General features: G+C 36.9%; 1 protein-coding gene across 1 annotated transcript in view; it reads right to left on the bottom strand.

The window, feature by feature from the left end:
• Positions 1–26,079, bottom strand: part of NRXN1 (neurexin 1) — a 689,266-nt gene that overhangs the window by 571,077 nt on the left and 92,110 nt on the right. The window contains exons 6-7 of the mRNA XM_073791370.1: positions 11,203–11,325; positions 401–782 (exon numbers count right to left, since the gene is read on the bottom strand). Coding sequence (XP_073647471.1) covers positions 401–782; positions 11,203–11,325 — 505 coding nt within the window. The remainder of the gene's footprint in view (positions 1–400; positions 783–11,202; positions 11,326–26,079) is intronic.

Here is a 26,079-nt window from a genome sequence, read left to right as displayed (position 1 = left end):
ACTCTGACATAGAATTAAGCCTCAATTAAATGGGATTTTGTGGAGTTGAAGTAATCTGCTTGCATGAATTAGCTATTTAACTTAGCCGACAAGTGTAGAAATTCTTTTGTGGAATTACCATGTGCGTAGTAAAGATACCCACATTTGAAGAGTAAGACTTATGGAATGCCTACAATAAATTAGAACTCGACGCTATTTGCACCTTATGTATGGAAATGTAGATATAAAAAACTGTACTGAATCCCTATTAACTTTATAAGATACCTAAAAAGTGGTTTAAACAAATGCATTATTTGCAAACCACCCTCCCTGCCCACCACCTTCTGTTTAATGTATAATTGTGGAACTTGAGGTTCATTTTCATAAAGCTCTGTTTGTCATTGAACGGACCTGTACTTACCCTTTAACTAATTCAACCACAATAAAGTCGTTTCCATCCCCACTGTTATACAGAATTAGTCCATCTAGGGATGTTGTCTTGAACTGGAAAAAAAGATGCATAGAAGTGTAGGCTTGCAACGTAGCTAAGGCAACATAGCTCGATTTGGTCTTGAAGGTGACAGGGTCTGCTATGATGTTCCTGAAGCCAAACCTGGCATTGAGCTCACAATAATCTATGTCGCCATTTTTACACAAGTCAATGTATGCCATTCCATTAAATGTCAGGCTCTGCAGGTGTCCAATGAAGTTGGAGGGAACAGAAGACAGATACCGGCGTTCCGTGATGATGCCAGTCTCTATGTTATGAAACTCCAGCCTCGTATGATCCCCCGCCATTTGACCTAAAAGAGAAGATGGTGTATTATTATTTTCTGCATCTGAAGGGCACTTTCAACTTTAGACTTCCATAGCAAAATCACATTTTAAAATGCAAGGATCTACAGACCTCCTTGATATTCAGTTATGTATAGTAAACATGAGAAATGACCTTAATGGCGAGGCTGAATTACTTAATAAAACTTTCTTAGGTCAAGTTTTAATCTCTGTCCAAATTTTAGTCTTAACAAAAATGATCCTCATTAACTAAAGTTGCAGAATTTTTTAAAACTAGAAGAAAGAATAAAGGAAGGAAAAACTGAAGAAAGGAAGAGAGAAAGGGTAAGAGGAAGAAGAGAGAGAAAGGAAAAGGAAGGGAGGAAGGGAGGGAGGGAGGGAAGGAGGAAGGGAGGAAGGAAGGGAGGGAGGGAGGGAGGGAGGGAGGAGAATTAGGGTCAATGACTATCCTAAATCATCCCAGTAGAAAGTGATACATCCCAGCTCCATGGTGATGTGATGTTTGTCTTTATAAAGAATGTTCTTCGGGGCTTCCCTGGTGGCGCAGTGGTTGAGAATCTGCCTGCTAATGTAGGGGACACGGGTTTAAACCCTGGTCTGGGAGGATCCCACATGTCCGGAGCAACTGGGCCCGCGAGCCACAACTACTGAGCCTGTGCGTCTGGAGCCTGTGCTCCGCAACAAGAGAGGCCGCGATAGCGAGAGGCCCACGCAACGCGATGAAGAGTGGCCCCCGCTTGCCACAACTAGAGAAAGCCCTCGCACAGAAAGGAAGACCCAACACAGCAAAAATAAATAAATTAATTAATTAATAAACTCCTATCCCCAACATCTTCTTTAAAAAAACACACACACACACACAAACAAACGCATATGCCCTTTAAAAAAAAAAAAAAGAATGTTCTTCAAGAAAAACAAAAAGTAACTGTATATTTTCCTATATCAATAGAAATAATGAAGAGCTGCTGACTATTCTTCCAATTACGAACCATGAAAATGTGTTTGAAGTTAAATATGTACTTTTCACGTTCTCTTTCCTACATTGAATAATTCCGTCTTTCCTAGACCTAGTCTCCCAATCACGAAGAATTCCTGTTGATCTCTTCTGGCCCTCTGCCATTTTCCTTGCACTTAGGTTTTGGATACCTAAATTGAGCACAACATACCAGTTCAAGGCATGTCCAATTTTAAGAATACCAGTAAAATTATTCCACATTACCACAAAGTATAATCTTCTATTAAACACCCTAGTGTGAAGCTTGGTTGCCAATTTATTTAGTGATTCACTCTTCAACTCAACCCCATCGCTGTTCATCCTGCCATATTTCTCTGCCAACCCCATTAAAAGCCTGCTTAGTCCCGTCCCTACCTCCAGAGTGATCATTGTACCTACCTGAAAGGTTGAAGTCAAAATTTAAAAAAGATGTGAACTTGTTTTCTAAAGCACAGCGGTAAAGTACTCTTATCATTGCTAGTGATTTGCTCCTTGCATCTTGTTCTTGTCTAATTAAACTCAATCACTTTCTTCAGAAACTCAAAAAGGTCATTTAAATTGCAGTCAAGTTCTTCCAGGTGTTAGCTTCACTACTCAGTTTGGCGTAATTGGAAATTTTATCGAGCTTACCCTATCCCATCATCCCTGATATTAATGAAAATATGAATTAGAGCCAATCCCAGTCTCAGCCCTGGGAAGATGCACTGAACCTTCTTCCCAGGTGTAATAAAGATTGAACACCCCCCTTTGTGGGCCTCCTTCAACCAGTCTGACAGATTTCCATTTCTTTAGAAAGAAACAATAAAATACTAGGTGGCATTTGAAAGGAAATGCCTGTAATTAAATCATAAAAGGCATACTTTTTGATGCACAAGAAAAATTGCCCACATACTTGATTTTGATGTTAACAAACTCATTGGTATAAAGAACTCTCCCCTGAGCTGTACTTAATGCTCCTTAATTCCCATACCTCTTTACTAGTCCTTGATCCTGACAACGGCAGTCCTGTCATCCCTTGGCATGTTCTCTTTTCAGTTATTAGTTTGTTCTGATTCCTTCTCTGTAAATGTGGTTTTTTTTAATACAAAAAATAGCACTGTAAACAGTTGTCTCTCCTCCCTCCTCCCCACTATACCTCCTTCTTGTCTATCCCAAGCAAAAATACTGTTAAATCCTTAGCAATTCTGGTTTCTCATATGACATCACTTTTCTCCCCTTCTTCAGTTCTTTTGTTCAGTGACCTCAATACTAGTCTGTGTGGAACTACCTCTTGGGTAGCAAATAAAATTAGCCTTTAATAATTTTCAAATATAAATCACTAGAGACACCAGTAACACTGAATTAACAAGCTAAATAGAATGAAGAATATGCAAAGCTGAAAACAATTACTTGGGCTTTTCTATCTCCTTGAGTTATTTTATCTTTTTCATTATATTAAAATCTGAGTCTTAACTTGGTGAACCCACCCTGCTCCTGAAACGGTCATGTTTTCTTCTTAAAAGCTACATTAATGAACCAACTGACAGTACGAGAATATCCAGAAAAAATATTTCTAATACGTGAAATTAAATATGACTCCCAATTGTCCAGTTCTTGGCAGCTCTGAAATAGGGAAGCACATTTTGTTCAGCAGAACTGAGAAAGAAGTTCAGTGATAAAAATAACACGTATTGTCTGTTTTCTTTTCTCAAAGGAACAGAATATGTATGCAGAGCATACATAATAAAAAAGTAGTGAAAAAGCACTGGAGCAGCCATGGCCCAATTACAAGAAAAATCATTATGGCCCATGTTCAAGAGCCTATTCTTCCCTTAATAAGCATATATAAATTGCATTGACACTAATGGCAGATATGTTTGCTCATGAAGGAGAATGAGCACCTAAAAGCCATTATCCACTGCCTAAGAAAACATTTACTGCTGCCTTTTAAAAATCCTTTTTTCCTCAGAATTTATTCCCATGTTTAATCCTCAGTTGGCAATGTAGCCACCTCTACTATTGTATACATATATCGACTAAGAAAAAATGAAGGACAATGAAGGAGAAATATTTTTAAGGCTCCACTCGTTAAAAAAATGCAGCATCTTTCCTAGAGATTTACTGGAAAAGGAGAATTTGAGATTAACAGAATGCCTCTGCTCAGTGTCTGGGGCGTCCAGATTGATGATAATCTCCAGTAAGAAACAACCACCTGGGTGGTATGTTCGCACAGAAATCTCAATTTCTAAATCAAATCTTTCTACCAAAACAGATAGCAAGATTATAGGCTGAGCCTTGCTCTGAGTTGGGTTAAATTTCTGCTTCAGAAGAAAATGACCACCCCTCCCCAGCCTTAGATCCACTTGTTAATTCACTGAAAAGTTATTGAAAGTTACTGAGTGTGTAGTATACGTATAAGGCAGGTGCTGTATTAGGCAATTAAGAAATAATGTTGACAGAAGCAGACTTAGCTCCCTGTTTTCACAAAATTCATGGCCTATTGGGGTAAGGCAGACAAAACCAGGTAAGAAAATAATTAACTATATGATGATAAAACTCAGAAAATGCCAAGAATTTGATGAACAGCATGCTGGGTTGGTAAATATGGAATGCGGGCAAGTACCTGAGTGGATATTTAAGTTAAATTTGAAGAACTAAAAGGAGAAAGCCATGCTAAGAACTGGAGAAAAGGAAGGGGGAGGTGGATTCCAGGAAGGAGAGACAGATGAACAGAGGCTCTCAGGTGAGAAAAACCCAGAGAGTGTGGCTGGAGAGTCATGAGTAAGTGAGGTTAGTGCTCAGATGAGATGGGAAGATGAGTCAGGGGTCAGATGTCACAGTGCCTCCTGATTCTATTAGGAGCTACTGAAGGCTTTTAGGCAAACATAGACATGAGTCTCTGTGTGTGTGTGTGTGTGTGTGTGTATTTGATCTCTCTGTTGTGGATATAATAGATTGCAGACAATACGAAGTAGAGTGTTTATAGAAGAAATGGAAAAAATGGACAAAATAAGATAGTGTCACCAATATAACTGCAGGATTTATTAATAATGTACAGAACGATGGAGAATGGGGAAATAATGCTGGTCCCAGCTTCCAGGCTTGGGTAATTGGATATGCAGTGAATAGTGTTCAACAGAGGACACACACACTAACATACACACACACACAGAACACACAACTCCAGATATTTTAGACAGACTAGGTGATATGTTGAAACCCAAGGACTCCCTACTTAGCGATCCCATACAGTGTGTAGAACATTTTCTCATCTGAGTTCTGGGGAATCTCTTCTTGGGCTTCTTTGCTGGCAACTGCTTACCCTCATGAGCCTCGGTGAGGTTCAGACATTCCCAGGAATGACCTGAGTATGTACTGTCCTGTATTCAACAAATACTTGACTTAACGGTATATATAACTCTGGTTTAAAGATGTGGTCAAATGTAGGACTTTGCATGAAGAGTTTCCAGCGATTTCCTTAAAAATTTTTTCTTGTTCAGTGATTTCTGAACTTGCTGTAAAATTTAATAAGAAATGTCTATTGCTTTCCTGATTCATGGCTGGCTTCATGTGGCCACTAGAGTGTTTGAAAAAGTCTCATTCCAACCTGAAGCCTCAATGGCAAGGTTCCACTGCATCTTTGGAAACCTTTTTTATGCTATATAACTCAAGGCTGACTTTTTATTCTTATGAATTATTGACTTTCATGAGATCTTTGGCAAAACATAATTTCCCAAATATGAGTCACCCTGATGACAATTACTGTGAGAAACAAAACATTGTCTTTAGTTCTGAGAAGCAAGACGCTGGGAGCTGGGGGAACAGAAGAGGTGTGGTGGAGGAGTGGGGGGAGAATATGCATAATTGGTGTGAACCGTCAACGTTTACTCAGGTTATATGCCCATTCATCTTTGAACTCTGAGAAACAGCAAGTTGGTTTCCACAACTGAAAAAACTTTCAACTCCTACACAACGGAGAGGGGACAGAATATAATTTCTGCTCTAAGGCCTTGGCAGTTTTGAGAAAGAGTAAATGGCAGGCTAATTTACTGAAATGCTGGTTTATATTGTGTTCTCCCTTCAGTTCTAAGAAGCTAGCCAAGTCCCTTGTAGCACTTTGCCTCAAAGGCTTTTACTTGGCAGAAAGTGGAAGGCAACTCTCTGGAAAACAACACCTTTTCTAATCTTTTCTGAAGGCCTAGTTTGCAAGGTGTTCAAGAAAGGAAAAAGTAATGAGCAGAACGCATTCGAGGGCTGAACTAGATGAGGCAATTACCACTGACTAGGAGACAGAGATGAACATCGGTGGGATTTAGCAGTACTGAGTGCCAGCACCCTGCTCTCTGGTCAGGTTCAGGGTTTCAGAGAGAACTGATGAGGTAAACCTTGGCGGACTGAACCACAGCTCTTCAGCGACAGGAGTCAGCAAAGACCCTTCGCCTCCCCTAGGACAGGAACAACAGGCTTCTTATCGCTTAAAGGACAAACTTGGAGAACTGTCTTTTTTGGTGAGAACCAGTGAAGACAGAAGCCAACAGGAGCTTCTGCATGATCCAGGGTGTGGGTGGGAGTGGGGGTGACGGCACATGACTGATTAAATATCCTGTAACCCCAGAAGAAAGGCCTCCTAATTTTAATAATTAGGAGGCCTTTATTTAATAATTAGGAAAGGCCTAATTAGGCCTCCTAAAAATTAGGAGGCCTAATTTAATAATTAGGAAAGACTCCTAATTTTAATAATACCTCCTGGAAAAAAAAATCTGTTAAACAAATGTGTTTGTCATCCAAATTGGGCAAGTTTGAAAGGGAATTCCTTCTCTTTCGGATCATAAGCGAAACCTTACCAATGGCCTATGGATTCCTAATGAAGTCTTAGGTGCCAGAGTTTCCCAGTATTAACCAGCCAAGGAGACACGGGTGACTTCACCGTGAAGAAACAGTATATGCTCAGGAGCAGAAGAGTGGAAACATGTGACATTAGCTTAGGAATGATCCCCCAACAGAGTCAATTCTCTCTGAGTTCTCCTTTGAATCCACCTCTTATTTGTTCCTATATCGATAAGCCAACTACATCCATATAAGTATCTGTTAACTCTGCTTCCTAACATTATGATTGCTGGTGAGAGATAAATGCACAACCATTTAAGTAACAAAGGAATGATGTATTCACTGGAAGTTGAAGAAAGCAACTGACTAATATAGAATATAACTATTCATTTAGAAGTTTGGTAGGAATCTATGCGATTGAAAAGATACATCTTAAATTTTAATGAAAATTAGATGGTAATTCATCTAGGGAACATTTCTGTTACAATGATCATTTTCGTACTCTATTCATCACTTCCTAATTCACAACGTGTTGCACTGATTTTAAAAGCATGCTAACGTTCTACACACGACTGTAATTAAAGACATAAGAATGGGAGGGAAAAAACGGAGCTGAAATAAATAAAACTAATTGTATTTCAAATGACTACTATAACTACAGTAAAGGGAAAGGAAGAAAGGAAAAGGAAAGGAAAAAACAAAGAAAGGAACTAATCAAAGTTATTTATCAACTTAGCTTTTGACCATACACATTAAATCTTAGGCAGTAAGGACTGAGAAGAATCACAAACTAATAGTGAATTGTTTTCAGTCCATAGTAGTCGTGGTAGTGTGGGCAATTTAAAGCAATTCTGAAACTATTGTAGATGTTTGACTGGATGGGGCAAATGAGAAAATGACATCACTGGGAGCCAAGATTCCACCTTGGAAGAAGGGATATGAAAACATGGAATGGGGGAGTCAAGAAACAATGCTGTAGATATGGAGGTGCTAGTGTGAACTCATGCTTTCTAAAATACATGTATATGCATTTTATGTGAACGTGTAATTGATATGTATGTATGTACATCAAGAAAGTGAAGAAGTGCTAGAAAAAATGTTGGAGTGGAGGCATGTCACAAGATCCTAGAGGCCAACTTCATGGGATTCATAGTGGCCCAAACAGGGACATTTTAAGCACCAAAATAATTAAGTGAAGTAATTATAAACTACTTGAAAATATAGAAACTTGTGGGTCTATACCAATAAGAAAGGAAGGAAGGAAGGAAGGAAGGAAGGAAAGAGGAAGATGGTGAGAGAAGGAGGAAAAGAAAAAGGAAAGAAGAAAGGGAAAGAAAGAAAAAGAAAGAATGAAGGGATAGCTCTTATATATAGTAGACTACTAAGTGCTGACTCTAAATGTGGGAAGAGAGATGGAGTTTGAAAATAATCACTTGTAACTACTGTGTTAAAGACTGGATCAGGTAAAATCTTCAGTGGATGATACATCTAGGGCAAATTTTTGATGAAGTACAGATATTTTCATTGTCTTAACATGTCTCTCCACAGTTTATTAGTTGTAAGGGAGAAAAACGTACTGTTCAGTGGAGAAACTGGGCAACATGCTGACCAAGCATTAAAATCATGAGTCAAGGACATGGACATCATTTCCCTCCAGATGGGATACTGTAAGAAGACCACACAATCAACAATGTATTTCATCCAAGAATGCAAAACGTGAATATAATCATGGTGAAACATCAGATAAGCCCAAAAAGTGACTTTACATTGATAAAAGGTCGGAGGACTATATATCTTTTTAATTTATCAATGTCATCAAAGACAAAGAAAGTCTAAGGTAATGTTTTCCATTAAAGGGGGCTAAAGAGACATGAAAACAAAATGCAATGTCTGACCCTAGACTGAATGCTCTGATGGAAGCAAAAATGCTACAAAAGACAACATTGGGTCAACTGACAAACAGGGAATATGGATGAGAGAACAGATAAAACTATAAAGCAGAAACTAACACACCATTGTAAAGCAATTATATTCCAATAAAGATGTTAAAAAAATATTGTATCAATGCCAAATTTACTGAAGTTGGTGACTCTCTGTTCTGTAAAGGGATATCCCTATTTTTAGAAAATGCACACTGAAGTATTTAGAATGAAGGGCTATTAAGTATATAACTTATCCTCAGTTGGTTAAGAAAAAAATGAGAGAGTGAAAATGTCAAAGCAAATGGGACAACACGCTCACCACAGTAAAAGTATATCAGTGTTCTTTGTACTTTTTTAATTTTGAATTTTTTTGTAAATTTGAAATTATTTCTAAATGAAACTTTAAAAAAATGTGTTGCACCAGTCTTTTGTTTCTATACCTTCTTCATTCACTGTAGTACAGGACTTTACTACTTTACATCCTGAAGTAGTTAGTACATTGCACAGGATTCATTTGCTCAAAAAATATTCTCTTAGCTTACTTTCCAGCTTAAATGCAGCAACTTCCAACTGCCTGAAAACCCATGAAATATGAATTCCTTCATTCAGAGCAGTGATCAATTGGCCCCCAAAGGCCATTCTAGCCATGTCAACCATGCTATGGTTACATGAAACAAAACAAACCTTCTCTGTTCCCTGAACATAAGTCTGTCTAGCCCCATCTAAGCCATACTTCCCTGTGTGGAATGCTCTCCCAGATACTTTTATCTTCTGTATTATCCTTTCTTTACAGCCTAGTTCAGATATTATCTATTGCTTTAAGCTATTCCTGAAACCTTTAAGCTCTTCTGAACCCCAAGAACATGAATTGTTTACTCAACCGTTTAGTACATTACATGCTACCCTACATGATCGGTCGTCATGTGATTTTGATATGTGTATATATTATCCTCATAAAATCATGTTATGTCCGGGAATGTATTCATCATAGAGTCATACATATATTAGGATATTAATAAATATAAATAAATGAACCATGAGTCAAAAAGCAAACAAATTTTTAAAAGTTAACAAATAAACAAAATTAAAAAATAAACCTAGGTGCTCTCTCAGTTCTGGTAACAATGGCATTTCAAAGAAACATACGTCACTTAACCTCTTTGAACCTCAGCTTCCTCATCTATAAAGTGAGAATGTATATACCCTATCTACTTCATAGGGCTGTGTGAGATTTGAGACAAACTTAAGGGACTGAAGAATGTTCTACTGCGATTCTCACATGTCCTTGTCCCTGGCAGTTACTTCTTCCCAACCTCTTGCAAATGACCTTAGACCCTGTTAATTTCTACCCCTTTTGATAAAACTGAGATTGTCCAAAGATGCTAATCTACAGAAACAATTCATTCTTCTTCCAAGAACTGCCTTTAACCAAAACTAGCTGAACTTCAGCTAACACTCCTGCCAAAGCCCTATAAATATTCTGCCTTCCTTCCCTAAGTTCACAGTTTCTTTAGAGACTTCTCCTGTTGGCAATGTTGAATAAAGGCTTATGCTAATGGCTCCCTGGTTGATTTCCTTCCTGGGAGAATACAATGACATAACATAGCAGTGGTTTTTAAATGCCAATCCACGGACAAGCTGCATTAGAGTTCTTCTGAGAGATCTTAAGAAAAACAAGTAATAATGATGAGCTCCTCCCACACTTTCTGTGGTATCTGGTCAGGAATTGGTCCTTCTAAAGCTCTTCAGATAATTCGGAAACAAAGCAAGGTTGCCCCCATGTGTAGAAAAAGGTTTTGGAAAGCCATAAAGGGCTAAAGAAATACAACCTGGTAAGAGATCTGTGAGTTGGTAGTTTGCTTCATTTGAACTCAGGAATGATTCTCTTAAAAGTTAAAATCCCATACATGATATTTCTACATTGATACAATCACCTGATCTCTGAGTACGGAAACCCCCTTGAGACTGAATGTAGAACAGACACTTCTCTGCTGCACAAGGACTGTCTTGTGCCTTGTACTAAAATAATTAACAGGGAGATAGTCTCTAAAAAAGAAAAAGGAGCTAATATCCCAGCGGGTCATGTGCTGGAAGTTATTTTCAGCAGAGAGAATAAAGGTGCGCCGATTCCTCTTTCATTCGGTTTGCCTATGTCTCCGGGACGCACCTGTATGTGACTCACCTCAGTCAGGAAATCTACAAATCAGGGATTGAACTTGACATTCTTAATATTAGAATTTAACCAACGGAGCTAAATGGCCCCAAATGATCTATTATAGCTTAAAATAAAAAGCAGTTCACCTGACAGAATGCCAGCATATCTATCAATATACCCAGAAGCTAAAAAGTATAACTTGCTGCTGTTCATTGCCTAAATATATAAGAAACAAAGAAATTGAACAGAAATTGGCCTCCAAACAATAATTTCAATATTTTATAAAGCCCTAAGATATTTATCAAGCCATACAATTAAAATATAACTTCTTTTTGCATTATTAAATGGAAAAGAACATGACAAAAATTGTTGCTCATTTGAGATAAAAAACACTTAACATGCTGCTTATTAAATGTACTTGTTGCTGGAAGAACTGGAATAAGAAATGAACTGTGTGTATCAGCTTCAAGCTGTTCACTTGGTTTTCAAAGTCAACTGCAAGAAACAGGAAAGTCTAAAGCTTCAACAAGGCAAAGGTGATGGGGCTTTACCTGTCATGGCCTGTTGATCATCCACCGTTAACTTTAAACTTTTTCCTCGACGAACCACACGCACTGTGTGCCATTCGTTATCATTGAGGTTATAGCCGGCAAAAAGGGTCTCGGGACCTTTGCCTGTAGAATATGCCAAACAGTCATTATGGACACTCAGAATCAGTCAAGCAAACGAACCTCACAGAGAGTGAGAGAAAGAGACAGAGGAAGGGGGGAAGTGAGGGAGAGGGAGGAGAGAGAAGAGAGAAAGAGGAGAGAAAAAGGAGACAGAGAGAGGAGAGACTGGCTGGATCAATTCTCAAGCCCATTAGAGTCATAGCAAGCAAGGAAAATTACGTTAACAGACATTCAGCTGTAACACTTTAAGAAGGATCTTTTAACGTTACACATTGATCAAAGACAAACAAATTCACCTGTTGTTATAAATAGGCACAGTCAATACAGCACTGGGAAGCCTCCTAAACCTGCACACTTTTCCCTCCCTCAGGAATTCTCTGACTTTGCCTTATCACTTTCTTGCTAATGAAGTAGCTAGCAGTCATGAAACCTCTGACCTTGGGGAGGTCATCAGCTCACCATTTTCAGTCAATGGCACCTGGCTGATTAGACTGGCAAGGAGGCAGCTCTGGGTACGAGACTATGTGACGGCTGCTCTTCGCTCTTACATCATGTACCTCCAATGTTCACCAGCTTCTTAAATGTATGGAATGTTGTGTCTGAGAACTAAGTCTGGTGGAGGCACAGACAGTGGGTACAGGTAAAAGAATGGACTCTTAGGAGGTGAAGAAAGTGAAAAAAACACTGCCAATAAAGGGCCGAGTGTTGAGTGGGAGGGAAGAAAAAACAAATGAGATTAAGTAGCAGTACAGGGAAGTGATGCCCAGCTAAGGACCAAAGGAAAGAGGACAAGAAGTGTAAACTACTGGGAAAGCAACCGCAAGTGAACCCATGTAAACCTGTGCAAGTTGAATTTAAATTGGCTTAGGACAGAGAGGTTATTTCAGGAGGTATTTTGAAATTATTGAAATGACAAAGTTAGACAAATGTCTCTCTTCTACATAAAAACGAAGGGAAAAAAGAGCTTTCAATAGAACTGGAATTTTTTTTTTTTTTTGCAGTACGCGGGCCTCTCCCGTTGCAGAGCACAGGCTCCGGATGCGCAGGCCCAGCGGCCATGGCTCACAGGCCCAGCTGCTCCACAGCATGTGGGATCTTCCCGGACAAGGGCATGAACCCGTGTCCCCTGCATCAGCAGGCGGACTCTCAACCACTGCGCCACCAGGGAGGCCCAAGAACTGGAAATTTTTTATTAAAAAATAAGCATTGTCAATAATCTGATATTATGATTCATTTAAAAAATCATGAAAATTTTTAATGATACATTTTTTGGTGATAGACTTTGTCCTGTTTTTTAGGTACTGACATTTCTATATTTATACTAAAATAACTAAAGACATGACACTGAGTTGAGTTATATGACTTTCAACTAACTCAGGATCAGGATGGAGTTCATAATTTCTTCCACCAAATTCTATCAGCCAAACCAGCCAATGTCCAAGGACCATAGGAGGATGTATGAAAAGGCCAAAGAGAAGAAGAGAGAAAAATAAATAAATTAGGGAACCAAGTACTAGAAGAAACCTCAGTAGTCCGTCCCACAGGAGATCACTGTTTGCTTTTAATACCACAGGCTATCCAGCAAGCCCACTGATTTCTCTCTTAGGATATTACTGATGATACAAGTTCTGTCTTCCTTGGTTGGGGTTTCTCTGAGGCTTAAAATGAGCCAGTGACATAAGTTAATTTTGCAGGATGAACTGCCTCCTATCTTTAAACAGAACCATCATTAAAATTAGTAATTATCTCTTTTTGTTGCTTTAGAGAAGTTAAATTGCATCTGGATACATGAATAAAAACTAGTCTAGACAGAACCGTTTTGAGAGATTGATCACTAAATATCTAGAGGAAGCCTGTTAGTTCAACAACTGCAAAAATGCTTTGAGACCAATTGCTGAAAGCAAGTTCCAGGATCAAAGGAACTCTTTCTAGTTTCAACAGTGAAGAAAGAAGTGTTTAGTAACTCTGCAGAATCTTATCATCCTACCAGCAGCAAGGGCCATTCTGAGTTTTGATCTTTGAAAAGAGAACATATCATTTTAAAGCTATTTTTATAGGGAAGATATTTTTTTTCTTAGAAATGTGCGCTTTTGAAGCAGCTTCACTCCCATTCTCTTAATTTAAAAGTGTTTTGTCAAGAAGAAGACGCATAAGGATGATATCATCATTATACCCCATTCTGGGCTTGATCTTGCAGTAAAATCATAATGCTTCATCTATGAAACAATAACTCCCATAACAACAGGCACAAAACCCAATTAAAAATAACCCTTTGGTTCATGAAAATCTCTGCGGGCCAACTTCAAGCTCCTTCCTTGCATTATTAAAAATGTGAAGAGATTAATTTAGGAAGACAGGGTTTTGTTTTTTTTTAATGCACTTAATATTCTCAGTTCAAAACAATGTTACCTATGCAACATGAAGTGTCGTGGAGAGTGCACTGGACAGGGAGTTAAGAATTGTGGTTGCTAGTCCTTAATTTGCTACTAAGAAAGAAGTTAGAGGCTAGTAAATGCTTACTATGTACCAGGCACTTTATTTATTAACTTATTTCATCTTTACATTATCATTTTGCATATGTGAAACCAAAGGCCTAGAAATCTAAAACGACTTGTCCCGAGGTCACACAGCTAAAATGTGATAGAAAAGTGTTCCATCCTAGGTCTGACCTACTCAAAGCCTGCATACCTTCCCCTGCATGATACTGCCTCCCAGCTAATGTGACCTTTAGATAGCAACGTGACTTCTTAGTCTCCTCACATCTAAATGAAGAGGATAGGAAAGTTGCTCTTTGTCATGACTTCCAGCTTGCTCTACAGCACCATCACAGTGTTACGAAATCTTACACACCTTCTGCATAAGTCATGGTGGAAAGAAATCTCTAAAAAATACACTGTACCTCCACTCAGGGATACTGAAATGGCTGGTACTAAAGACATGATATAGATCAGTTTGGTACTAGATCCACCCACAATCAGCAATTTGCTAAAACGTGCAGCTTCTTGTAGTCTCAAGAAATCAGACTTACAAAGTGAGGAGATGGTCTAGAGGATGTCTGCAACGCCTTTGAGATCTCACATTCTCACAAACATTTTAAACATATGTATTTGGTAAAGGAAGATGGCTTAACTGTTGAAATTTTGGAGTTCAGAGTCATTTGTCCCCATGGCAAAATTATAGTCTTTCAAAGCATTAATGATCTGAATTCCTTTTAAGACTTCTTCCTTCTGGGATATCAAAACATGTCTCATTGGTACTAACACCTTACTCCCAGCATTAATGTGAGTGTTATAGAGTGAATATCTACAAAACTGGGGCAGTGGTTTTATTATTATTTTAAAACGTTGGAATTATTTTTTTCTACCTGTAATCACGCATAAAGAATATAAAAATCACATAAAGGGGAAGTTGCTCTGCTGTTAAAGAAGCAGGCTAGCTTGTCCCCCAAGGCATCACCCAGAACCTCTGGATTCTGCAGAACCCTCTAGGGGGCTCATTTCTCCCTTTAGGAAAGTGATGAGTTTCTTTATCAGAAAACTCCAGCAAGGGCTTTTAAAAAACATTTCCTTTGCTCTTTAAAGTCAGATTTAAAAATACAGATTTTCTTCACTTACAAATTAAAAAAACCTGTTTTTCTAGGACATCATTTATTATACATATCAAGGTCCAGAGTTACTCAAAGCTACCCTTTTTAGTCTATCTGCATTATCAGCCCTTTAGCATGCATTTTCAACACTCCTTTAATTTCAAAGTCCCAGTTTATAAGCTCTCTCTTGAAGATTTTATAGGCCATATCCTCTTACGTCAAGTGAGTTACAGAACAGATTGCCTTTCCTTATTTCTATCCATCAGGAAACCAAGATTTAGGATTTGTGCTTAATTTCAGCAACTTGATTCTTTTCTTTCCTTTAAAAATACCCCCTGCATATTGACTCTTCTCCCTAATTATTTTAAATTATTTTTGCTAATCACTTTAAATTCTATTTGAAAGTATTTGGGCATAAGTCAATAAATGAATTTATTTAATGAAGAAAAGAATAGCTTCCCAGGGATGAAGTGATAATTAACCCAACTCCCCCATTTTACAGACAGCTTCATGGGAGGTTAGTTGATATATATGTATGTAATATCGTTGATGGATTTCAGGTTTGTTTGCAAGCGTATTTTTAATCTATTTTAATAGTTGTTTGTTTCTTATTATTTCACGAATATTTCAAATTTATTTCATATTCAAGATGTATAGAATAGTAACTTTGGATCCTTTTGGGAAGAAAGCCTTGTGTGCAAATGTCCTGTGAAGTACTTATATTGTTTTTTTTGAATGTGAGGAAAGAAACATTAAAGAGCAATAGAGCAGAATAAAACAAAGATAAGAAATCTACGAAGCAATGTGATCAAAGCTGTCTAACAGACTAAAATGACAGTTGTCCCTAGAGTTGAAAGATGGATGTAGCTTGGGAAAATCAAACCAATTATATTTTTAGTTTTAAAACTTTTAGACTTGAGTGCCACAAAGCTGAGACTCATTACGTACCCTTTAGGTAGCTATCTCCCTCTACTGGTATATTTTAAAGATGCTAACTACATAAATGAACCATCTGTATCAGGTACCCTATCTCTCACTATAGTTCAGACTAGTTGGTTCTAGCTTCCTTTTCGTTGCCTTAAACATCAGATGTAAGTAATTTCTATTTTATAACTATCTAGTGATTTGAGTAGCTAATCTGTTTACTCAATTAAGCCATTTAAGCATAGGGATTCGAATGGGTACTTCTGCAAAGGCACAACCCAGCAAACTGCATAGATAATAGGCAGGTAGGAATCCATTTAGTTTGCCTTCTAGAAAGGATCTATCTATCTCCATTTTATTAAGAACAGGTTGTGTCTTTTCAACCACAGCTATGTGGGCTAAAGATGGGCATCACATGAAAGTGGATCCTAAAGTTTCCCAAGTTCTTCTATAAATTAAAAAAGAGAAGATTGGCATTGCCTTAGGCATATAAATTGGTTCTATCTTTATACATAACTGTTCAATGTTTTTTGATCATTAAACTGCCTATAGCACCCAGCAATTGAATTAGAAATTACAGCACCATACATCTTAGAATTATGAAATTTTGAAATCGAATTGTCCATACTATATCTGTTGTTTGTCCCATTTAACTAGTCTTATTCATTCTGGGTTATGTGGCACCCATATCCTACTAATTTAGTTTAAAAATTACTTTGGGGCTTCCCTGGTGGCGCAGTTGGTGAGAGTCCGCCTGCCAATGCAGGGGACATGGGTTCATGCCCCGGTCCGGGAGGATCCCGCGTGCCGCGGAGCGGCTGGGCCCGTGAGCCATGGCCGCTGAGCCTGCGTGTCCGGAGCCTATGCTCCGCAATGGGAGAGACCATAACAGTGGGAGGCCCACGTACCGCAAAAAAAAAAAAAAAAAATTATTTTGTACCAAACACTGATCGCACAAGCATTGGGAATGCCCCAACTTAGATTTTCGGGGAGCTTTCTCGAAAAAAAGATGTAATAGATCTAATTCTAATAGATCTAATAGGGGTCAAAACACTTCTGCAATGGACCCAATAGTAAATATATTTGGCTTTGCAGAACGTGGTTGTCATGGCAATTACTCAACATTGCTATTGTAGTGCAAGAGCAGCCATAGACTATATGTAAACAAACGTGTGTGGCTTTGTTTCAATAAAACTTTTTAAAAACAGGCAGCCAGCTTGTACTTTTCAGGTCTCTGTAAGATACACTTAAATAAATAGACAATTTAAATTCCCTTTTCTCCTGAATCTTTACGTTGAATATTAAAGAAATAAGTAATGGAAAAATAATCAAGAGCTTAAGAGTCAGGAGACCTGAGTTTTAGATTCACTGTTACCATTAAATCCAACAAAAGCTTAATTATGCTAACTTAGTCTAATTCTTCTCCTGCTCTTGGTCTGAGTTTTCTTAACCGTAAAACAACAACAACAAAAACTAAAAACAATTTTAAAAGGCTGTAAATGGCATAAACCAATTGCAAAGTTCCTCTACTTCTAAAATGTAATCACCTTTCCTGTTCTACAAATTTAGAATGGCAGCCTTCATTAAAATGCATGACATTTGTGTGTATATATAAAATTAGGTGTCTTATCTATATCAACTTTTCCGAGTACTACGAAGCTTTATTTGGCAATTGACTTTGAGGACTACAGCCTCCAGTGGGAGGCAGGACCTGGTGGGAAGCTGGAAACAAGCCTTGTCATTGTGACAATAATAGGAAGAGAGAAAAGCCAGGAAAAACAGAAGCAAGAGTCACCACTGCTGCTTGCCTGAGCTATGGCTCTTGGCAAGAGCACTTATGCCCGTAAATGACAGGAGGATGTGTTCCTCAGGTTGTAATTATGATACCTTCAGCCTGCTATTTGACTTTGCCATTAGTTTCTGATTTTAAAATAATTACTTTAAAAAACAGCCAGACCTCTGCTTGAAAACCAAGCAAACAAACAAACAAACTAAAACCTAAGGAGCGTAATTCCTCATTAAATGTTTCTGTTTTATCTTTCTCAATTTTTAGATACTGGGCTGGGAGCAGAATTCTTTTGTTTTTATTTCTCACATGAATCAGCTAGGAGAGTTAATTACCAATTAAAATTGGAAACATGTAAAGGGCACTTCCAGATTCTTCTTTGATATTCACTAACCTTACTAGGGGAAGGACCAATTAAAGAGTTTGTGAGCCCAGTGCAAAATGAAGACATGGGACCCTTGTTCAAAATGAAGCATTTCAGGACAGTGGTAGCAGAACATTAATGCAAGCACAGGCCCTTCAAAGCACAGAGCCCTGGGTGACTGCACAAATTGCACGCTGTTTGAGCCACCCCTAATTAAGAGTCTAAGTTTTGTGCTTATTTATTTTTAAAGTTTCCTTTAGTTATCTCTATATTCAGGAATGTGCAGACAAGACTTCATTTATCAATGTAAGATAAATGGTTGGGTCACCTTCCCCATACTGTCTGCCCTTAATGACAAGGCCCCTGGGGTATCAGAGAAGCTGTCTGTCTCAGAGCTGTCTTGCTGGCCAGGCCTGGTGCCAGTCATGACCTTGGACTGACTAATCACCCTAACAGCCATGAAATTGAGGTACTAGCCCAGCCACCTAACTCCTCCCTCTTTAACCCTCCTTAAGCTCTCCTCAATTTAGCTACGGAGACACCCTTGGGAACTATTCAGTGTTTTTATAAATAGCTATTTGCCTTTACTGTATAGGCAAAGAGACATGTATAGAGTTCTAAGAACAAACAAATTTTTTTATACTAAAAATATTAGAAATATCCCTCCCTGGAACTTCCCTGGTGGTTCAATGGTTAAGACTCTGCGCTTCCACTACAGGGGGCACAGGTTCGATCCCTGGTCGGGGAACTAAGATCCCACATGCAGCAAGGCCTGGACAAAAAAAAAAAAAAAAAAAAAAAAAAAAAGAAATATCCCTCCCTAATTAAAAAGTACTTTAAGCAAATAATATAAAGTTAGACATTAAGCTTGGAGATGAGGGTTTTTCAAAAATGAACAGTAACAGAAGAAAGACATTTTGTAAACTTTTAAAAACCACTGGAGAAATGAAATAGTCACATGCTAGTTAATTACATTGTATTTGCTTTGATAGGATTGCTACTTAAATCTTTCCTTTTTTTTTTTTTTTAACTTTCTAGAATGTGTATATCTTGGTCTGGTGCATAGGTTCTGGATTCACAGATTATCCGAGTTTTTAGCCTAGTTCCATGAGTTACTAGCTGTGTGACCTTGGGTAAAATATATAAGGTCTCTGTGTCTCAGTATTCCTATCTGTAAAATAAGCCAATAATAGAAACATTTTACAATATAAATTTAAGGCATTTTAATTATTTAAAACAATGCCTGGTACGTGGTTCACCCTCAATTATAGTAACGGTAATATTATTATCAGTATTATACGGCCATTATAATTGTTATCTTCCCCTAAATGGGTTTAAAACCTCAGAGAGAATATCTTATGTCTTATCGTTCAGTGCCTTGAACCTGAAAGCCATTCACTAATTATTTATTGAATGGGTGTATCTGTTTAGATTTTGTGAGTTTTTTTTTTATGGTAGATGAAATACCTCTTGATATTGAATTAAGTCAAATAGTTAATGAAAAGTAACTCCATTAACTTTTAATGCCTATCTTCACTAAGAAGTGTCAATAATAAAGTTTCATCCCTCTGTTTTCATATTTGGCAGCATGAAATCTGATAAGTCAAATAACTGGAGAACTTGGGTAACTCAGTTATCTGGCTAATTATTTAGACAGCTTCATTGTTTACTTCCATTGAAAATTAATTTAATGATGTGTAGAGCCTAGGAGAGCAAAATCACCCAAGGCCTGCAGTCAGTAATTTCCAAATGCAAAGAGAATAGTTGGCTTAGGAATTGGAGGATTCAAGGCTTAATGAGTATTTAATTATAAGAAAACATGGATCTTATCTGCAAGAGGCTCTGACCTTGGAGAGCTGCTGGAAATACCCTACAAAGACTCCTCTGCCATTTTCCTAACTCATACTAACCCTTTTCCATCATCTACAAAATAAAATTCACTATATATAGCTGCCTCACCTCCTGTTTCATTTCTGGCTACATATCATAGCTCTAGGCAAGTGAATAAACAAGGTTCAAATGATCTACTAAGAAACATTTAGCCTTTACATATAGCTTTGTTATTGATTGTACCCATTTATGACAGATCAGGATAAATATCTCTGATGCAATTCATTTTGATGTAAAAAATGTACATTTTAAGAAATATAATTACCTTTTAAGAATATAATTATATTTACAACACAGTAAAAATGAACACAAATTATATAAATATATTGCTAAAAGAATGTTTCAAAAGAGGTTTCTTTAAATCTAATCTAGCTCAAATGACTGGTTTGGGAAGAAGCATAATAAAACAAACCTATTATAATGAAAGGAAAAATGTGGACTGTGACTTTATTTTAAGGAAAAACGGTCATTTCCAAGAAATGCTTATCACATAATAGGATAGCTTGCAAGTATAAAATTAAGTACTAAATACTTAATGTGATTTTAATAAAGCATTTTAAACTGAAAGTATACTCAACGTTGGCATAACATGAAAAGGATTATATTGATTTATATTGACACTTACTTAAACATGTCTTATGTAATACCTACACAATGCCAAGCTATCTGAATGAAAAAAGTGAAAAAGTACACAGATACTGAGCATTTGGAAATTTACAAATATTCAATTTGACATTCCATAAACAAAGCCATGGATTATAGTCACAAATGCAAAGATTTTTAAATTAAATATATGATTGCTCATCCAAACACATTGTAATAGCTACAGAATTCATTTTAATGAGAAGATCAAGAAGACTGCACAGTTCTGTAAAATTCAAGGAACAATGGCTTTACCCATGTGTTACTATAAGTGCATTAGAATATCATTAAATGAGAGTCCTTCAATATTTTGGGGGGTATTCTTGTAAAAACCTTCTCCCCAAATAAGAAGCATATTAGAAAAAAAAAAAAAAGTAAGTTTCTGGCTTTGTTAAGTTTATTTGTCCCCTTCTTTTCATTTCACAAGTAAGTCATATCAGTGTTTGAAAATCTAGCTTTCAGTATTTGTTGTAAACATTACGACCAACTTTTTTTTTTTTTTAAGAAAATGCATTCTAAGGCATATGATAAGGGATAGTTTGTCTTTAGAATTTTTGAACTGTAGCATCTCATTTGTTTTGATCTTTTTTCTTTTTTTTCCTCAGTGATTGCCCAAAGGAGGCTATGGACAAATAATACATGATAATTCATTCATTCATCATGTAAAAATTAGAATGATAATATAAAATTTTTTTTCATAGCATTGATATAATGATTTACTAAATTCTTTATTTTGGATTTTATTATTGCAATAACAAATAGTGCTAACTTAATTTTTTCCTTTATCATAATTAGCTTATTTATCAGGCTTACTTATAGTCACTAACTTGAGGGCTATGATTCTATTTGACTGTTTATTTTAGTAACTGGAAAAATAATTGGGATTACTCCTTTGTTTGAAGTTGTTTTTGGATCAAAGTCTTCTGAAATGAATGACTTGCCTTACTAAACAGGAGGTATTCTAAGACGGTGCTTGCCCAACTATAGCAATGTCTCTCAGCAATTAAATCTTACACAAGATTAATTTGGTTAATCTCAGGAGAGAGTGTTTGGAGGGTCCCTGAAGCTGGTCAACCAACTGCTAGAAGTAATGTTAATCTGTGTGCTTGTTCCTGGTCAGTCTTGCTATGGTGAGATTATGTTAGTTAGGCTTTCACTTTAGTGGGTTAGTGTCAATGATGATAACTTATACCGACACATCTAGAAGTATCTCTTCATTTATGGTTATTCCAATCTGGTTTGTTTCTCAAGATGTTGCTCACAGATGCTTCCAATCAGTTTTCATCTGATTGCTCTGAGGTCACTGATGAATCATCATAGAACTTATTTTTGTACATAAATGTTTTCTCCCTATTTTATCTTTCTTCAACTGGCTCAGTGACCTGGACCTGCTTTATAACACTTCAGTATAAAATCTGAAATAAGCAATAGATCAGATTTTAAAATACTGCATGTTATAGTCACATACTGGACCTAATGTTTACAGTATGTTGCTGAAGTAAAAGAACCTGTTGCAAAACATTTGCACACCATGACCCTATATTTTTAAAGATACACGTGTTACACATTTATTTCATTAGCACTATGCATAAAATATTTCAAGCCTATATTTAGTCTGATCTCCTGGGAAGGTGGGAGGGTGAAGAATTCTCACAACTGTATGAAAGATGCATTCAAAGAACAAATGACAGCAAACAGTCCAATATTAAGTACAATAAAAGTAATAGTAACTGAAATACTCTTAGAATTGCTTACTTTACCTTTGGGGAAACTGTTTTCATAATACACTTCTTATCCATCTTGCTCTTTGCTCCCATTGGTAACAAGTGAAAGAAATGGGTAAGAGCTCTGAGCACACTGAATATTTCAATCTCCAAGTTTTTTGATGGTCCCATGCACTTCCCCCCGATTTAAAGAGCCCTGCCCACTTGACTTACGTACCATATGTTTGCCAGTAACGTGTTGAAGAAATTGTAATCCTCAAGGGTATTTCACAGTTAAAGTCAAAACATTTTAAATCAGACAGCCTGGAAAAATGATGTTTGTGGAGAAAGCCTGCTGCTCCTACAACCCCTTGGAGGTGAGTATACTGTCCTGCTCTGAGGACAGCTGACTGGATCACCAGTGGGCATCTGCCCCCAAAGCTAAAATCTGGTCAGTGTCTTGTGAGGTGACATGATTTGAAATCTCTGCTCAACAGGACCGGTATAAGTAATGAATATACCGATTCTCTTTCTAGGGAAGTTTGAATACATAGCATACATTGAGTCAACAGCTGAAGGGGCAGCAAAAAGTCAAAAGACATGCACAGGAAGAGGCAGTGAACAGTAGCCATGAGGTAGGAGACACCATGAGTAAACAAAAGACACGAAAATGTAGAAGCTATAAACAAGCAGAGCCAAGTCAGTAGAGAACAGAGGAAGCTAAATGGAAGCTCAGCTAGAAGGCTTATATTAATCATGTCTGACCTGTGGTTAAGTGGGCAAAGCATCTTTTAAATTATGCATCCACTTTAGAAGGTAGCAGATGCATAATTCCTGTCTAGCAACTGCATGAGGAATTGAGATCCACAATCACAGCATTTGTTTTCATATTCTCTGACAGGTAAGCAATTGACAAAGTGTAAATTGTTAGTGGCTTTCTTTTGAGGAATATTAGGAATGCAAACATTCTTGAAAAAATTCTAATCTATATTTGTCTACACTAGTAAAACCAGTTATTTGACATGGCACCTTAGATCATCATTGAACATTAAGGCTGTCCAAAGGATTAGAGGCTATTTTAAACAGAAGTTCTTGAGTACTTTTTAGTCTTTCTGATCCTTTAGGATTAACTCTGTATGAACCTGAATCATGAAAGTCACATCAGTAAAAAGACAAAATGCTCCAAATACCAAAAAGAAATTATTGTTTTCTTTAAAATGAGTGAAATTCTAATCATACATCTTACAATGAGATTGACTAAATGTAAAAATAAAAAATCTTAATAATGGCTAGGAGTGTCTAATGTCTAATTCCTATTTTTACCTTCGATTTTCTGGATCAATGATAGCATGCTAAAATGCTACCTCCCTACCAAAGAAAAAACAAAACCAAAAAGAAACTCTAAGCTATGAAGGAAATGGCAAATGTTTAGAAACCAGCTCTCTCTAATAACACAATAAAAACCTCCAACCAACAGGTTGTGGTCTCACAATTTGTGACATTTTGTGGTATAAAAGAAAATTTCCTTTTCACAGAAGCCAAGGGGATATCAAATTCAGAATGTTTCTTCTGAAACTTTATAGGTTTTTCTGGCAATTTCTACTTTGGCCATTGTTGTAATACTAACTCTCAACAATGAAAGAGAATTTGATGAATTTGGCCAATGCCAACCTGGAATTTTGCATTACTTTGAGCACACCCTTTTGCACTAGTAATAAGAAAATGCTTTACTGAATAAATTAATAATTGAGCGTGATTTCAAGATGAATTCTTAACCTGCACAAAAGAACAATCTTTTAAAACACTTCAGCATTTTATATTTGCATATAAGCAATAAAGCAATTAATTGTTCACTAAAATAGACCCAACTCTTCTACTTATCAAGCCCACACACTACAATTTTGCACAATCTATGTAGTCATTAAATGTGTACTCTTCTTTATAATTCTCATACATTTTAGATATGGAGGATTCAAATGGGCTCTCCTTAAATTTTATTGCAATTTTGATATTTTTTTAAAGACTCACTGTCATGTGCCAATTCCCTTTGCCTGTTTTGGCTATTTGTGTTTCATCAGAAATCTACGGTCTCTACATTTTATATGTAATTTCTTTTAGATTTCTGTTAAAAATATTCATTCATAAACTGTCTCTTTTTCCTTTCTTTCATATATACTTTAAACTTTAAAAATGACAACAGCAGAAAACAAACAAAACTCCTCTTTTCTGCATGTACATATTCATCTTCCTTTATTCCTTGAGCAGTTCCTATCCTAGGTGGATGGACAGCACCAGTCACTGAGAGGCAATGATTGACAGAACTCTACAAATCAAGGGATGGTTATGTGGAGGCAGAGTCAGAGGCTCCTTTTTGCAGTTCTCTGCTCTTCAGGCACCAGGCAGCTGCTCTGACCTGAATACTTGTTTCATGTTAACAACAGCCAGCCTCCAGAAATTTCCTCATATCTTTTTAAGTAGCCTGCCAAGTGGCAGCCTGATCAAAGCAATCTAATATGGCTTAAGTGCCACTGGTTGACATTTTGCAATCTTTTATTGCTTTCCATTTTTATCTACATAAAGAAATTGGTGATAACTAATATCCAGTTGATCTTTTCATTCTGGTAATAAAATGATAATACAAAGATCTTATTATCCACTCCAGACATCCATCATAGTACATTTTCCGATAACATATTACTCAGAGCATTTCTTCACTATCTCCAAATCAAAAGTGAGGTTAAGTACTTGGCCTTAGATTCCCTTTCTCTCCAATCCTGAGACAATGAACTACAAATAAAAGGAGCTGAACTTCAACCCTTGACACTTTGTCCACATTAATGTCATCTCCAATTTTGTTGTCTCTGTGTCTTAAATAAACCATTTTCTGTAAGAAGCCAAAAATAGTTGGAAGCTCTGCCTACTAAAATATATTTTTTCAACCCAGAGAGTTTTTATTCTTGTAAGAAAACAAGAGGAATGAGAACAGGAGTAAACAACATTGGAAATGGAGAATTAAGAAGAGTAAATCTTGGTAGGAAGGAAGAGCAGGTGGGCAGGAGAAGAGACATGTGTAAGGATTAAAGAAACACAAATAATCAAATAAACAAGCAAAGTAAACATCAGAGAACATGGGTTTATTAAAAGCCACTTTTTATATGAATGCAGAGGTGGCCCCAAACTTTCCTGTGGGCAGGCAGGATATTCCATAATTATGTCATTGACTTGAAAAGACAAAAAAAAAAAAAAAAAAAGGAAAGAAAACACTAACAAAAACAAAATCACAAAAGCCTCCTTGCATCCACTACATCTTTAAAGTAGTTACTTATATGACAATTAGGACTCACCTATAGTTGATAGGAGCAAGTTTAGTTTTCAAATTTTCAATGTATTTAAACCTTCAGATTATAATACTAACAATTTGTAAGTTTACTAGAACAAGAGAGAAAGAAAAAACAAATGGGACTATTGAAGCAAGCAATACACTACCACGATGCCAGATTATCAGAAAAAAATTCTATAGAAATATATAACCTAAAAAAAAAAAAAAAAAAAAGGAAATATATAGCCTAATGACTTTGGATGTACTGTTGGGAATTACCGGGCAGCAAATTTGAAATTGAGACTGTCTTGGTCACCCTATCTCAGGCTACATACTTTGGCAGACAAAGAGAATGCAGAATAAGACCAATGGCCTTTCTAATAGTACTTACTACAGGCCCTACTAATAATGCATTTGAGAAAATTTCACAAGGAGTAGAAAATTTCTTTTGTGTTCTTTATAGTTTTTAAAAGTCTTAAGTCAATCAATACTATGGACTAGGCAAGAGACTCTCATACACTTACTTTCTGATGTGAACAATTC

This window comes from Tursiops truncatus, chromosome 14 (genome assembly GCF_011762595.2).
Source record: "Tursiops truncatus isolate mTurTru1 chromosome 14, mTurTru1.mat.Y, whole genome shotgun sequence".
NCBI classification, from domain to species: Eukaryota; Metazoa; Chordata; class Mammalia; order Artiodactyla; family Delphinidae; genus Tursiops; species Tursiops truncatus.
Note: the sequence above shows the minus strand (reverse complement) of the source record. Positions and strands in the feature narration are given on the sequence as shown.